General features: G+C 36.0%; 1 protein-coding gene across 2 annotated transcripts; it reads left to right on the top strand.

Moving 5' to 3' along the window:
- The first annotated feature begins 2,076 nt into the window (after positions 1-2,076).
- On the top strand, positions 2,077-16,709 carry rassf7b (Ras association domain family member 7b). 2 transcript variants are annotated; one of them, XM_060859312.1, is made up of 6 exons: positions 2,077-2,331; positions 10,215-10,358; positions 10,716-11,599; positions 13,732-13,888; positions 15,906-16,013; positions 16,657-16,709. In XM_060859312.1, exons 2-6 carry the CDS (start codon positions 10,256-10,258, stop codon positions 16,686-16,688), a joined length of 1,284 nt encoding a protein of 427 aa, XP_060715295.1. In that variant the 5' UTR covers positions 2,077-2,331; positions 10,215-10,255; the 3' UTR covers positions 16,689-16,709. The 2 variants fall into 2 exon arrangements, with proteins under 2 accessions (XP_060715295.1, XP_060715294.1); XM_060859311.1 differs by having other exon boundaries at positions 10,212-10,358.
- The last annotated feature ends 275 nt before the right edge of the window (positions 16,710-16,984 follow it).

The following is a 16,984-nucleotide window of genomic DNA, read 5'->3' as shown; positions in this document are numbered from 1 at the left end:
GAACCATTCGTGTGAACCATGGCAGCGGAAACCGACTTGAATAGAGAGGAAGAGGTTTTTTTTTTTGACTACATAAACCTGTGCTGTAGTTCATATCATTACAACTTTACAATAGGTAACTTTACTGTGGTCGGAGTCCTAGTACCTTTTTTTCTAGGTTAGGAAATCCCAGAAAATTTGACCTGATGTTTCACCTGAAATGTTCATTGTTCTAATTCAATCTTGGTAACAAATGTAATAGGTATATGTGTGACATCGCTGTCTATTAAACCACATAATTATAGCATAATTATGTTACGTAAGTCACACACTCTATTCATGTACTAGACCCATTCTCTCACAGAGAGCAAAAGAAAGAGTACTCAATAAATCAATTTCATAATTTATTTATCAGCACAGACATTAAAAATCTCTATCTTTTTAAATACTGTGTTCACACATTTATCAAACTTTTCATAATTTAGGTCTCTTCTTTAATCGTGATCCATCATTGTGTTTTATCGTAAATACAACTAATTTGATTTTCAGACTTCAAACAACACAAATAAACAAAACATAACAAGAACAAAACCTATATAAATCTTTGCTCAATATTAATTCAACTTTAATTTAAGTAGAAGATGTAAAAAAAGACGTGTTGTTATATATAAGACCCTTATCTAGTGAGTCAGTGCTTACTGGATATCTTCCTAGACTCCTAAATCCAAGCACATGATGTAATCCGTCACTGCAGCTTGTTTAACATGTACAAGATGGTCCATTGTCAGTATCAGAGGAAGTACGGCTGATAACACTGTGTAATGGAAATCAGGGACAGACAGTGAGTTATCTCGAAGGTGGCCGGGTTGATAGGATGTACACAGCAGAGTAATCATATAGTTTTTCATGTCATGGCTCAGTTGTAAGGATGACTTTGGCTTAGTAAATGCAGAGAAATCTAATAATATTAAACATGTGACCAAAATCCACAAAAAGCTGCAAAATAGTTTGGAATGTCATAGCTTTATGATTTGGGGGTTGATGAGAGGATTTATCTTGTAATTTGTTGGTTGTTCTTAGTTCTAAAATAAAGACTCTCGGTTTGACTTGGTTCTTGATCTGGTTGTGAGATTCTGTGGGAGCAACATGAATTTGTCCTTCTCATTTAAACTGTATGTCGATTTATTTTTACAAAACAAAGGAGTCATTTGCATATAAGTGTTGAGTTAAGACATTGCTTTTTGGAGCATTTCTCTTTACTTAGTTAATAAAAATATATTAATATAAGAACAACAACAACAACAATAACAATAATAATAATAATAATAATAATAATAATAATAATTATTATTATTATTATTATTATTATTATTATTATTATTTAAAATTTTTAAATGATTTTTATTTAAATAATGATTAAATATTCTTCTTCTTCTTCTTCTTCTTCTTCTTCTTCTTCTTCTTATTATTATTATTATTATTATTATTATTATTATAAACTGAGTGTGTGTAAATGCCCATAAATAAATAAATCTGAATATATTGAAAGGAATAACAAATGAGGGTTAAAGGAACTTTATTGTATGAAAGAGGGGAAGGATGCCAAACAGCATTCTCAGAAAAAAGGTACTAAATTGTTCCTTTTCTTGTTCCGGAGGTGATTTCCTCAGGACGGTATGTTTTATATGTCAATGTTGTGTCTTTGTCTGTAAAGTTGAATATTTTCCCTTGAACAAGTTCATTTAAAAACTGAAAAAAATCTATAACAGTAATCTTTAATTAAATTGTATAAATTTAATTCTTTTTTTATATACTATATAAGGAATATACTATATACTCATGCTTCATTAAGTTTCCTTCATGAGACACTGTAGGTCTGGATCAACATAACAACATCTAGTTTTATTTCTGTAAAATGCTAATAGGAGGTTAGAGGTTTGTATTGTTGTTTGTAAGCAACACCGTTTCCATAGTATTTTTTTTCAAAGCTTGAGTCACATTCAAAAGAGAGAGGGCGAGAGACATAGAGACAGAGTGAGAGAGAGATTAAATAGGAAGTGCATTTTTTGCAATTCTTACCTGTTGGAAGGGAGGAGCATGGGAAAGCCATGGTATGTGCCAGCATAGGATAGTAGTTAGAAGAGGAAAGAAGGAGAAAGAGAGTCACTTTTATATGTGTAGACAGCCTCACTCTCTACATTTAGTAGAAAACAGCAAAACACCTGTTGGATATTATTGGTTTTTTTTACTTTACCTAAGGAACAATATTGAAGACAACTCATACTTTCTTTGGTTTTGATCAGAATGGTGATCGGAAAAGCTGACGCTCGGAAAAGAGGCTTCAGCTTTAAGGTAAATATAGCCTTCTGTTCCTGTGCAGCAGGTTTGTCTAGTTCCACCGCAGGGTCAGTCAGTACCTGTACCTGATTTTGTTCCAGTATTCATGTCTGCTCTAGTCTTTTAACCAGAGACTAAATACAAATGGTAAGAGAAAGTGTGCCATATACTAGAACAGATGAAAAAGATATGTCTTGACTGTAGGATTGTCATGTCATCATGAAGATTATAGTCTTCTAATTCTAATCAGTAGGCATTACTATGTGATTAGAAGGCTGACCTGTTGCAAGAAAAGTAATAATTTATCTCCTCAGACTGTTGTTTACAGCACCATTGACCTTTGTAGCTCTTGAAAAGCTCTATAATATATAACTTTTAAATATTACACTGTTTATTCTCCTGTGTTAGTGTGACATAAAAACCTGTCTTCAGCGAGAAAGAGAGAGAGAGAGAGAGAGAGAGAGAGAGAGATACATATAGATATAGATATAGACATAGATATAGATATAGATATAGATATAGATATACACACACACACACACACACACACACACACACACACACACACACACACACACATATGGAGTATGACACTTTAGGGCTAGCTTTTATTACTCTGTAGTAAGACGTTTTTGCTGCTTATAAACCGGGAAAAATATGGAAAGAATTTTGTCCATAACCTGAAACACTTCTTTTATGACTGATAATTTTTTTTTTATAAACAAGCTTGTTTTTTATATGTTTAAATTGAAATACTTAAGCTATTTCTATTACTCTATTAAACAATCAGGCTCCTATGATCTAGGATCTAGTTCCACAACTCCATCTCTAACCTATAATGTTAATAAATCTAGCATTACTATAATGTATATTTTATATTTGTCCTTCTTGCAGTTACTGGATAATAGGCCTTCAGGGTAGTTAACCTAAAAGAGAGCAAAGGGTTAAACATGAGATCATCCAGGAAGTTGTGATGATTCACTTTGCTGGCTTTTTTTAAACTCCAGTCCCTCATATGTGATGACAGTTCATTTGGCTATGCAAACGAAACTATCCGGTCACGTCTATTCCACTTCATAAAGATCTCGTGTGTGTTTGCTTGCCGCCTCCACCCGCACAAAAGGTTTAAGCATAACACTTAATCAAATTTACAGTAGATATGATGCGATAATGGAAAGAATGGTACTGTAACTTCCTGTTGGTAAATGATGCATTTCAGATCCCTTGTGATCAGATCCTTGTAATGATATTGTATGGTGTCATACAAGGACCATCGCTGGGAGGTTATTTACAGAGGGGTGAACAGATCAGGTGTTTGTATCTCAAAGGCAAATTTATTTTAAACAGTATAACAACATTGCTCTGAGTAGTGTGGAAAATGCCTGACTTAAAAGTTCTAAGGTGTCTCAGATCAATCATTCAAATAATATCTAATAGAATTCAAATGCATGCATTACATGAAATATAGACCCATTTACTGTACTCTGTTTAGTTGTGTGTGTGTGTTTTTTTTAAATAGCGCTTTGGAGTTTTTGGACAGAGAAACAGAGCTTGATTCACCTGAAATACTGCATGCCATCAGTTTAGTGTTAAGTTTTCAATCATTCTTTAGTTCCATGCTTGGTGCGAATGGGAAAGTACAGTACACTCCTCCCTTTGTACACAATAAGGAAGGCTTAGATATGCTGGCCTGGAGAATGCGTTTCACCCTTTAACTAGACATGCGAAACTCAATGCCTGTGTGAGAACCTGGTTCTGACCGGTTCATGTACTCTCTGGAATGTACTCTCGTTTATTCATAGTATCATTATACAGACAGTCCACATTGTGTAAAAAAAAAGGACTAGCCTGTTGGATGTCTCTCAGGTATTCTCATCTATTCACTCACAGTTGTCAAACAATTAAAACACACTCTCTTTCTCTCTGTATATCATTAGGTATGGTATCTGTGGTATCTGACAAAAAAAAAAAGATTCAAATGAAAGAAGAAAGCCAGCATCTTCTGTTTTCCCTTTATTTCTTACTATTTACATTGGCATGTATCCTTCTGGGGACTGATCAAATTTCAATGTTGATGGGAAAACAAGGGAACATGGAAGTACACATAGTCAAAAAAAAAACAAAAAAACGCCACATCTATTGAATTAAAGAATGCATTTCACCTTAGCTGCCACACACACACACACACACACACACACACACACACACACACACACACACGCACACACACACACACACTATGGTCACTCTTTACTCCCCACAAATGCAGACACACCTGGACCTTTGATGTCGCCAGTTTCCCATATGGGGTCTATACACCTGTGCTAGTTTCTCTGTCCCTCTGCTTTCATCCTGCTGATGCTATCTCTGAGTGGTTGAAAGAGGAGCTCGGAGAACAGATGACTCTTTTGTGATAGACGTTCGGCAGACAGTAATCTAGTGCAGTTTCGCAGAGCCGGGGAATGGGTGTGTAATTTCACACAGATCAGTGGTGTGTGCACTAACGAAACCTTAAAAAGGTCTCCAATGATCAGAGAGGAAGATGAATTAATTCGCCATTGACTTGTTTACTGCTACATTGGGAATGTTATATATACTGTATATATTGATGGATCATTGATTCAAACTTAAATGGTAAAAAGATGGTGCTTTTACAGACAATCTTGATAAGTGGTTATTAAAATCCTATTGCTATAAAATTGTTAGCATTAGAGTTCAATTTTTTTTTCCTTTTCATAAAAAGAAACAAGAAAGGTTTATAAACTGTCAATTAACTGCAAATAAACAAGCAAACAAAAAAAAAAGTTTAACAGAAATTTGCTTTTATATATTTAGTTATTTTCTGTTTTTTATTTAAAAAAAATTGATAGTGTCGGAATTATGTCATTACAAACAAACAAATAAACAAACAAATAAATAAATGCCTTTTTAACAGCTGATGATAAATCATTTTGAATAAATTAATCGTTGATCAGTTTAGTAAAACAAGAGATTATATTCTGTGAAATATTCGACCCTAAGACTGTATTTTCACAGATCTTAAACAGGTGAATTTTATGTTTGCATTTCCATTCTCACTTTTTCCAGTTGGTCTGGTTAAACATCAGCCATGGAAATTATCTCACAGCCTATCCTAGTTGATATGAAGTTTATTATTACACAAATATCATCAAAAACCTTATAAAAAAATTACAGAAATATATTTTCAAACAAAACTAATTGCCACAAGTGTAGATTATGTGTACTTAACTTTATCAAGAATTTCAGCGTTTCTTGTTTCTTGAAAACAACAGACAACCTGTTTACCATGTAAACAAACATGGACTTGTAATGGAAAAGATGCCTGAGGAAAATGTTGAAATCCATCAAAAACTGTGTAAAAATTGAACAAGGAATATTAACGGCAAAGAGTTTCAGATAATGTAGATCTGAGGTGTGAAATGAGTCTTAACAAAGCAGTGTTTCTTTACTTTTAACCAACTCTCGAACACTAGAGCAATACAGGATACAGGATAATTACAGATTTGCACAAATATTTACTGACCTCCTCAACACCTGCCCTTAGGCTTCTGATCTAAGTGAGTTTCAGGGAAAACTGGTTTTCTGTGCTTTTTTCATTAAAGGAAATGCGCCATATGTGTTCTTTGAGGTAATCGCTCAGTAATCACCATGCAGTCATTTGATGCAGTGACATTTAGTAATCTCAAAGTAGCATAGTTGTTCCTTTACTTGAACCTTATAATGCTTTATTATAATAACAAGATTTAAAATTCAACCTACTGTACATTTATGTTTCAAAGGTAAAAATAAATTGGTGCTGCTGATAGAATTTGATCAAAAACAAAGAAACTGTTTTCTTGTTTTGTACAAGGGGTTAAATCCCATAATGTGGGGCTTTGGACTATTTTGCCACGACTGGATTCGTTCAGAGATAATACAGGCTTGTACGGATCGTATTATTATGATTGTTGTTTTATTTGTACAACCCACATCTGAACCATTACTAAGGTGGTAATCGTTCTGTGGTTAAGCCCGTAGCTGATAACTGATCATTAAAAGGCTTATACTTCAGGAGAACATGAAAAAATTTAAGCTGAAGTGAGTTTCATTGAAGCTGTCTTCATCCAAACCTGCAATAACATGGCATGAAATGTTTTTCAGGTTTTAGCAAAGGAGATCAAGGCTTGATGTTGAAATAACACCAGTACCTTTGGATTCTTTTTAGCTTTATGTAGGACAGCCTGTGGTTGATATGTGTGAGTGAGCACAGTTTCAGAATGTTAGCACTGGTTAATGATTGCCTTGGGCATGTAGTCTGAGTCAAACACTGAGCTGAGGCAAAATGTGCTCCGCCTCCACGTCGGTCTTGAAAGCTGAAGAAAATTAACAATGCACAATCAATGACTTCAGACGTGACTTCAGCAGCACAGGTCTTTACCTGTGTATATATAAACAACGCCCTGAGGGTCGACTCTGCCCCTAGAGCATGAACGTCTGAGCCGACGATAAAGACCGAAGTTTATGGCTGGCTGGTTTATCAGGGCCTAGAGGCAGACCTTTGCTTTAATGCGATAGTTTGCAATCGAGAACTCAGTGAGTTGATGGACCTAAAATAAATAATGAAATGATTTATTGCGATTGCATAATATCTTTTCTAAAACCTTCTCATCTCTACATTGTATGTAATATCTCAAAAATCATTCACAAACTGTAGTTTCCACTTCCAAAGCAATATTCTATACTATATTCAATATATCATTATTTTGGCCTTGCTTCAAATGTCTGATAACAGATAACAGTTCGGTTACGCAGGACTTTGGGACACTGGAAACAGATCAATAATCAAGTTCCCCACAGCTAGTTTTCTGTAAGGATGTTTACTGAATTTGCAAACTGTAAACATTTACGTACATGTTCTACTGACCTTCACATTTCACACAATCTACATAATGTACATAATACACTTCATTTTACAATCTACATAATACACATAATGCACTTCATTTTAAGGCACCACGATATAAAATGTATAGTCATAGTACAGTAAACAATGTTTTCTCTTTCATATCATGACAAATCTAGGTGCTACCATGTCCTAATGTCATTCTTACTCTCAAACTTGTAATGCAGCATTCCTATTCTCATTGGAATGTTAGCGCCAATGTGTGAGCATGTGACTATGGGTTACATACACAGATATAGATTCTTATCATATAGTCGGGAAGGGGGGTATAGGGTGTTGGGAGCCCCTGGGCTTAAACCCACACTGGGCCCGTCTGTATATACACCTCGACATTCATCAACATCTTCTCCAATCAGAAAAAGCACAGCTGCTATAATACAAAACAGCAGCTACTAAATGATCATGTTGTCAAGGTAGTAGCTGGCAATTAATGATATAATAGCAACTACCTAGCCACTCACATACATTATCTAGTGTCTGATTAACCTAGCCTTTTTCTATGTCTCTATCACAGGGCTGTCAAGTGTCACGCATTGAGTGTGACAGTCACGCATTTGGGTTTTTTGTCACGCTCTCCTGGCACACATCGTATTTATCACGCAGAAAAACTTATGACTATTTATCATATATTTAATAAGCCGCAGCACCCAAAATGTATCAGTCCGCACCGCTGTCTCTATGGAACCGGGCAGGAACCAAGCGCATCTCAGTTCTTAGTCGAGTTTGACACTTAACAGCCAATCAAAAAAAGAGGATAAGATTTAACGCAACAACCAATGAAAAAAAAAAAACATTAGCGAAGGTATTTTCGATGGTCGGTTTGAACAAAACCTCAACACGAAACAGCTTGTCTCTGGAAAGGACATTGTCTGTCCAGATGTCACGCTTGCCTGTCTTCAAAACTTGAGAGACCTGCTATCATGATCGAGTCGATATGTTGTTGGAGAAATAGTTGTCGAGCTACTGATCTAATAATATGAGGTGATCTTTAACAACTGAAAAATTCTGTTAATCACTTTGGCTTTAGCTGTTTAGAGTGACTTCAGACTGATATCATATGATAGCTTATATGTAGTAGGATCTGCACTTTAGGGACAGCCTCTAATGTTTCAGTGACAGAAACTTTGTGTTCAGAGAAAATGTTCAAACTCCGAATATGATGGTTTTCCTTCTGAAGTCATATTAAAACATATGTGAAATATCTGAATATGAAACTAAATGTACCCCATGTAGCTTACACAACATGCATATTAATCCATATCTAATATGGGCTAATAACAGCTAGAATTGCCTTTTCTTTTCTACTCTACAATCATACAATTAGATAGCTAACATCAAAAGTCCACGTGACTAAACAAGCCAAATATCAGACATACAATTGAACCGAAAAGGCATCTATTTCTTTAAAGTAATGAACTTGAATGGGAAATCCTTCAGTTTATTATCCTTCTAGATTATTATAAAAAAGTTATAATTTTGTTTCCCCACAAAAATGAAAGAGAAAACTGCATTTTAAAGATTTTATTCTGACTGCAGCACTTATCATTTGATATCTGCTTACAAAATAATCAACTCTAATTATGGCTTTTGTCCATTTCACTATTGCACATACTGTAACCACCAACACATTGATCCACTCTGTGAATATATCTAGTGTTTTAGGCCTCTTTATGCAGACAAAATTAAAAATAACAACAATGTTCAGGTCATTTTAGTAAAATAAAAACACAGCGACCAATTCATTATTTTTTTTTAAACAATTATGTCATGTACAAATTCAGCATATCAGGCACAGCAGCGTTGATGTCACTGCTGGGTCAAGAAAAGTTTACTATTAGAGGTTATAGGATGTTTAATATAAACTCATGAGCTGAAGTTTCGAATTGTGTACACAATATGAATACCACACACACTGATATGCCTCACTGTTGTACTGAGAATGACCCACCTCTTTTATAATATCTGCTCGGCTGTGGCCCTACAATAAACCCCGTCCGTTGATGGATGGAGTGTTTGCAAAAGAGCATATAGTGTATATGTGTTCTTTGGTTTTATTTTATCTAAACACATATATACTACATAATATGGGGTCCAAAGGTTTAAGGCTGCAATGTAAATCTGTAAAATGTATAAAAAAAATCTATAAATGTCCAAACAAAATGCTTTAAAAATGTTATTTTTAAATTGCAGGGAAATCAAAATTGTAGTACACTATTTTAATTTTAGCAAATTTGTAAAATATTGACCACTCAAATGAATACATTTCAATAAATTTATTGAATTTATTCAAACCCAGACTATATGTAAATATAAAATGTAAGATTCTACTGTTGACACACTGGAGTTGCTACTAGAAGAATTTGAACTAGAAAAGAATATAAAACAGAGGGGTTTTCACTAGCGGTCTCGTAGCTTTTGACTCACTGTATGTTTTATTGCATGCAGACGTTTACATACATGTGCACTCAGTGCTACAACTGTCCTCTGTCCATTAATATCTTACATCTCACTTCTGCATTAAAAAATGCTCACAAAAGGAATTAACATGGGTAACTCTTATATTAAGTAAAAAATATATAATTGTAATAAAATATTTTAACTGTTGAGAAATTTAGGAAAAGTGTCATACCGAATTACATAGATCTCTTCACATTGCTGTCCTTTTCACAAAGACCTATAACACTGATTACCTGATATATAACATGTGAACAGACTTCAACATTGTTTGGTTTAGTCAATATTAAGCTTACTGTCTCCGCTGGTACATTTAATAGTGTTTGCAATTAGGCATAAATATAAATTTACATTTCAAATGTTGTCATTTCATTTCCCGCACTTTAAAATTCCTGTAAATCTGCTTTGTGAAAATGTCCATTGTTATATGCATTATATAAAATAAAAACATTTCCTTAAAAGTGTCCCCTTTTTTCAGCAGGCCATGTAAAATAAGTTGCTGTATGAAGCTCATACACAGAGATGGAGCTAAAGGTGTGGGTGGATGGAGTGCAGCGCGTCGTCTGCGGCCTGTCCGAAGAAACGTCCTGCCAGGATGTGGTCATCGCTCTTGCTCAGGCAATAGGTATTTATTAATCAACAACAGATTTTGGTAAATAAAATATATGGAAATAAATCCACAGTTGAAGAACTGAGCCAGAACAGATGCCAAGCATATAGTTTATCAGATGAGGTCTAAAGGAGCTGTAATTGTAGAAATTGTAATTGTAGAACCCAACCCCTTTGGTTATGTATAAAATGTGAGTTGGCTTTAAACAAAACACATAAAAACTGCTTATCTCTTTCCTGGCTAGGGGTGCAGCTAATTGCTAGACTAGAAAATATTTAAATAAAAGCTAAATATAAGCTAACCAGATCTACTGAATAGCATTATTTCATATCATAGTTTGTCTAACATCTATGAAATTAAACTATGTTTCAGGGCAAACAGGTCGTTATGTCCTTGTCCAGAAGCTGAGGGACAAAGAACGCCAGCTTGTTGCTAATGAGCGTCCACTAGAAGCCCTGGCCAAGCTGGGCCAGTTAAGCAGTGAAGTACAGTTTATCCTGCGGCGCACTGGACCCACCAGCAGCGAGGGCTCTGACCTGGACCGAGTGCCTTCCTTGCCAAAACTTCTGGAACCAGAGCTTCCGAAGAGTAAAGTACCCAAGAAGGCTCACAGCTTCAACCTGGGGCCATCTACCTCTTCACAAGCTTTTGTTAAGCAACCCGAAAATGTTCCAAAGGACTCTCCAGAGCTACGAGTGCCCTATGGTCCTCCTGGATCATCTCATGCCCAATCTGGCCCATCCAAAGAAGAGGTCTTCCGGCAGATTCTTCAGCAGCAAAGCAGACTGCAGGATCTCCAGGCCCACTTGGAAGCTCTGGACAAGCAGGTCTGGGTTTTGGAGCAACCTTCACCTCCAAGCTTTTCCCCAGACCTTATAGAGGAGATAAACTATCTTGAAGACAAATTTAGACAAAACGAGGCAGAACTGGCTCATGGGGAGTACTGGGAGTCTGAGTATCACTTTGAGGTTCAAAAAGAACAAACCATACTCAAACAATTAAGAGAGTTCAATATAGCTCTAGATGACCACAATCGGAGGATTCATGAAACAGAAACCCAGACCGGGAGACTTGAGCATGACGTCCAGCTACAAGAGAACAGGAAAAATGGCATGCATCACACACAAGCTAACGTGGAGCATTCTCTGGGACAGATCAGGGAACAGCTAGACATGGTGCAGCATCAGGAATATGAACTGAACTCTTCAGTTCAGGAGACAGAAAAGGATCTCAAGATGGCAGAGGAACTGCTGCAGGTAATATAATCTTATTCAGGTCCACATTCAGGTCAGGGAAAATCTATCCAACTAGAATTTGACATTTTTTTTCTACAATCCTCATATCCTGGTATGGTGACTTTATGAAGATTGTTGTATCTCAGAGCCGAAATGTTCTTGATTTAATTAAAATTAGCAGACCCTAGGCCCTAATGTCAAATCAATAATTACACACTACAAGCAGTCCCTGGCTAGAGACAGAATTTTCCAGCTAGTTCTCTCTATGAAAGATGATACTAGTATACTATGACAGAATTGGGAACTAGTTATGCAGGTTATATAGTGTTACATTGCTATGCATGGCTAAGGTAACCATAACCTGGGTCGTGGTGCACATTTATACACTATAACATACAACACACACCATAACTATGCCGAGGAAAAAGAACTTGTAGAAGCCAAGTAAAAGCACTTTCCTGTTGAACAGTTGCCCAGGCTTGTCACCATTGCCTCTTTCCAACCGGTTAAATTAAGGCAGAGTTCATGTTTTTTTTGTATTTTTTCCAACAATCGTGCATCACAGCAGAGAAAAGTGACAGTGAGGTAACGTTACCCAAACAAGATGATGTAAACCTGATTTACTAAACTAAATTTACCTCAGGGCAACTACACCTAAAAGGTGCAGTTAAATCCGTCCTTCATCACAGCTTCGTCATCAGCTTCTTAATTTTCTAAGGGCAGAATAATGTGCTATTGTCCTCAAAGGCAGCACTCGTCCTGAGCCGTAACTCCAAAATACATGGAAGTGTACGCATAAGGTGAAGGATACGAGTGTGTAGATTTAAGGCTTTGTTTTTAAGTGAATTCCATTAATCATAGCTGTTCTCTAGATAAATCTAAAAACAAGTCTGAGAAGAACCAGTAGATAGAAACCTCGGTCCAGACTTAGCTCCTCATATCTTAGAATTTCTGTTGAAACACACAACGCTAGTGTCATCTGACTCGTAATTAAACCTTCGTTTGAACAGATTCTTTTTAGTGAAATGTTTACACCAGGTCACAGGTTCTGAGTTGAACCGTGTGGCAGTGTTATAAATAATATAGTAACACTAACAGTCTAACAATTAAATATCAAGGAATGGTAACACAAATCCAGGTAGCCTAACACATTAAGAATAAGATATTTTGTGTCATGACAAATGATGGGAAGTGTAATAGAGTGCTTATGAAGCCAAAAATAAAGGAAAGCAGAGGCAGAATCAGTGCAGACTTTTTAGATATTCTGAAACTAAAAGTAATGAATTGTAGGAACTTGAAATGAGATGGTTAAAGTTGTGTTTGTTTAAACGCTTGCATTATTGCTGCCTCCCTGTGGCTAGTTTAAAAAGTGATCAATTCAAGGTCACCTCAGCAGGCGAACAGGAACACTGCAAGGAGGTTCAGGGAATAGGGGTTTCAAATAAAGATTAAGTAACACTTATAAAACAAGGGGTATGAAGGAGTATGTATCATATACTGTTCTTTTCTGTGCCCAAATTAAAAATATTGTGACAAAATACTCTTTATTCATTTATCTTGCATCTCCAGGGACAGGACTTTCTACTTCTGCCCTGCCATGGGGTTTCATTAAATAATATATATGTGTGTGTATATATATATATATATATATATATATATATATATATATATATATATATATATATATATATATATATATATATATATGTATATACACACACATATATATTATTTAATGAAACCCCATATATATACACATATACGTATATATATATATATATATATATATATATATATATATATATATATATATATATATATATATATATATAGATATATACAGTATATATTCTTTAGTTTTCTCCAAAGACATGTATTCTTTAGTTTAGCCCTAAGACATGCATTGCAGGCTCATCTCTATATTGTCCATGGTGTCTGTGTTTGTGTAAGTGTGTGTGTGTGTGTGTGATTGTGCCATGAATGAGATGAATTGGTACCATCCCAATCCTGTGGGATAAGCTTCAGGATTCTCATGACCTTTTGTGGGATATAGAAAATGAATGAAATTCTCAAATTAAAAAGTATTAAGAGTTATTAGGGAAGCATTAGAGTTATTAGAAAATAAAAAGTAATAAACTCTGATCTGTTTGCAGGCGAAAAGCAGAGAGCTGGATGAACTAAATAAGGAACTACGGCAGTGTAATCTCCAGCAGTTCATCCAGCAGGCAGGAGGTCCTGCACCTCAGCTCAGTGTCCCAGCTGATGACCCAGAACTTGCTTACCTTATGCCTGATGGGCAGAGCGATGAAGGTAAATTAAATAAGACAATTATTCCTGATCTAAATGATACTTGATGTTAATTGTACTTTGGTACTATATTTAAGTATATTGGTCGATTACTTTATATACTCTGGTTGGATTATTTGGAATAATTGAAAGTCAATACTTTTCTTACATAATTCAATTTCCCTGGGGGAAAAACAGACTTTTTAATCCTTTTTATTTTTTTTAAACATTTTTATTAACACAAATAAAGTACAAGTATCATGTCTTCTCTCATACAGCCAATGACGGTTTATCATCCGATCGTTTCAGTTAGGCTTCCAACCAAGTTCAGCATTGTAGAAAAAAGAAAGATCAAGAATCTGTTGAAGAAGTTAGTGCTAAAGCTATCTATGTGCATCTGAATATTGATAAAAGGTTGCAACATTCTGGATACATGAAAAAACATGTTGATTAACATGGGAGTGTAGCAGATGTGACTTGGTGCTGTGTAATGTGTAATTCCTTTTCAGTTATAGATTAGTTTTATCTTATTTAGTGTCACTGTTATTTAAATTACGCAATACTGTATGTCCAAAGGACGGGGGCACAGAGGCTTAGTGGTTAGCACGTTCACCTCACACCTCCAGGGTTGGGGGTTCGATTCCCGCCTCCGCCTTGTGTGTGAGGAGTTTGCATGTTCTCCCCGTGCCTCAGGGGTTTAATCTGGGTATTCCGGTTTCCTCCCCCGGTCCAAAGACATGCATGGTAGGTTGATTGGCATCTCTGGAAAATTGTCCGTAGTGTGTGAGTGCGTGAGTGAATGAGAGTGTGTGTGTGTGCCCTGCGATGGGTTGGCACTCCGTCCAGGGTGTATCCTGCCTTGATGCCCAATGAGATAGGCACAGGCTCCCCGTGACCCGAGAATAGTTTGGATAAGCGATAGAAAATGAATGAATGAATGAATATGTCCAAATCTATGAGATCATCATATGTCTTGATCATCAGACCAATATCTGTGTGTTCCCACAAAACTGTTATAAATTTGACCTGTCTGACATGTCTGACACACTGTAGCATTAAGAATCCCACTTTTCTGGAGCTATCGTGCACAAAAAGAGGTCCATGAAGACGTTGTTTGCCAAAACTAGTGTTGAAGAACTCTAGTGTCCTGCTCACAACCCAGACCTCAACCCCACTAAACTCCTATCTAAACTCCTATCCCATGGGATCAACTAGAAAGCCAAACGCGCTTCAGGTCTTGTCGTTTGACATCAGTGTCTGACCTCACTAATGCTATTATGGCTGAATGATCTCAAATCCCCACAGCCACTTTCTAAAATTGAGTGAAAACACCCCTTCCCAAGAGGAGTGGAGGTTATTATAGCAGCAATGGTGGACAGGAAAATATGGAAAGAGATGTTGAACAAAAGTATGGGTGTGATTGGTTAGGTGTCCACATACGTTTGGCTATATAGTGTATTCATTTTCTGAAAGTGTGGAACTAGAGGAGCAACTGGGATTGATCAGAATTTGATCTGAAAATGGGAATGGGAATGGGAATGGGAATGGGAATGGGAAAACTCTATTCAGTCCCACACAAGTATCAAATTGTCATTCGTTTGAATGACAAACTGTCAGGTTTTTGGCATCAAAAGGAAACATTGAAAAGATATTTTATTTTTCTGGTGAATGCTATTGCAATATTCCAGTCCAGCTAGTTTACTGGTACACATCAAGCACAGAGATATAGAAGTAGGTGAAAATCACTTAACAGCCAAATGGATATTTTGGCACCAAAACAGACAAACATCACTGTCAAGACTTGCATTATTAAAAAAAAAAAATGTTGGTGAGCTCATAAACACAAAGGTAGAGATTACTTGTCTGGTTTAGGTGTTATGTCAACTCAAAACATGAATTTCCTTTATCTTTAGTGTATAGTAATGTGTTGTAAGAACTGTCATATGCTTCACAACAAAGGTGACGCAGATTACTTCCATTTTGTTGAAAATGCATAAGTTAAAAATTAACAATCTTCTGCTTTATTTCAACTGTCTTACAGATTCAAATCACTCAGTGTTAGAGTTTAACCCTCGCACAACTGCCAAGCAGATCCTGGGAAACCCTCGCAGTCTGCAAAACCCACTGGTGTCCAGCCTCCATCCAGAGGGTGTGTATGTGTGAAATGAGACAATCACTGAATTGGTGATGCTTCTCAGCACTGCCTGCTCTGCCTTTCCAAGCCTTCCTCTTCCTGCTTCTCAGACTTATAACTGTCCTTGCTGTGCTTTTCTCGGCTTATCTTTTCACTTCACTTTCTTGGTGTTGCATTTCAGTCAGAAAGTTGCTAAACTGTATGAAATATATCTGACAATATTTTGGGATGATGTGTAGTCTTGTGGTTTATGTGATGTGTACCAAACTACATCGACCTGGGGAAAGTTGATCGCTGACACTTTTGTTTTCTTTTTTATTTTTGCACATAACTTGTTTCTGTCTTTTCCAACATATAAGATTTACAGTCCTGCATGGGACTGTAAACAGAACTACAGCATTCAGTATTCTACCATTTTGGACAACTATTAAACTACTTACAAAGGCACCATTTATGTTATTATACACGTAAAAAAAAAATGTTAATAGGTCCAATGCCTTCCGGGACTGGAGTTTGACCCCTCGCTAAGCTAATCACTCAGTTTTAACGATTAAATAGGCAGAACCCCAGGTGCTATCTTTTAGTGAAATGAAACAGGAATACTAGAAATCAACTTCCATCTCAGTAGAAAGCTCAATCCTTTTCTGTGTCTTTTCAGTCCTGCAATCGAGAGAGGTGTCATGGAGATAAAGATGGGATTACAAGCCTGAGGATCTAGTCACTTTATTCTCTGTCTATATTGTATAATTTTTATAATTAAGTATATGTATTTTAAATGTTTTTTTTTTTTTGAAAACGCTAAATGGAAGCACGTGTATGTAAATATTGTTATCTTTGTAATTATTAAATAGCCCAAGACCTGTTCAGTGTATTTTCTAAAAGTATGTATTTCGTTCATGATTTCTAAAGACTTTAAACAACTTGCATTATTAAACAACTGATACAAATGGTCTGGAATGTTCTTTACTTTGTTTCTTTCCCTAACG

The sequence above is a fragment of the Tachysurus vachellii genome, chromosome 23 (assembly GCF_030014155.1).
Source record: "Tachysurus vachellii isolate PV-2020 chromosome 23, HZAU_Pvac_v1, whole genome shotgun sequence".
In the NCBI taxonomy this organism is placed as follows: domain Eukaryota; kingdom Metazoa; phylum Chordata; class Actinopteri; order Siluriformes; family Bagridae; genus Tachysurus; species Tachysurus vachellii.
The sequence above is the reverse complement of the archived record's forward strand: the minus strand, read 5'-3'. Positions and strand labels throughout refer to the sequence as shown.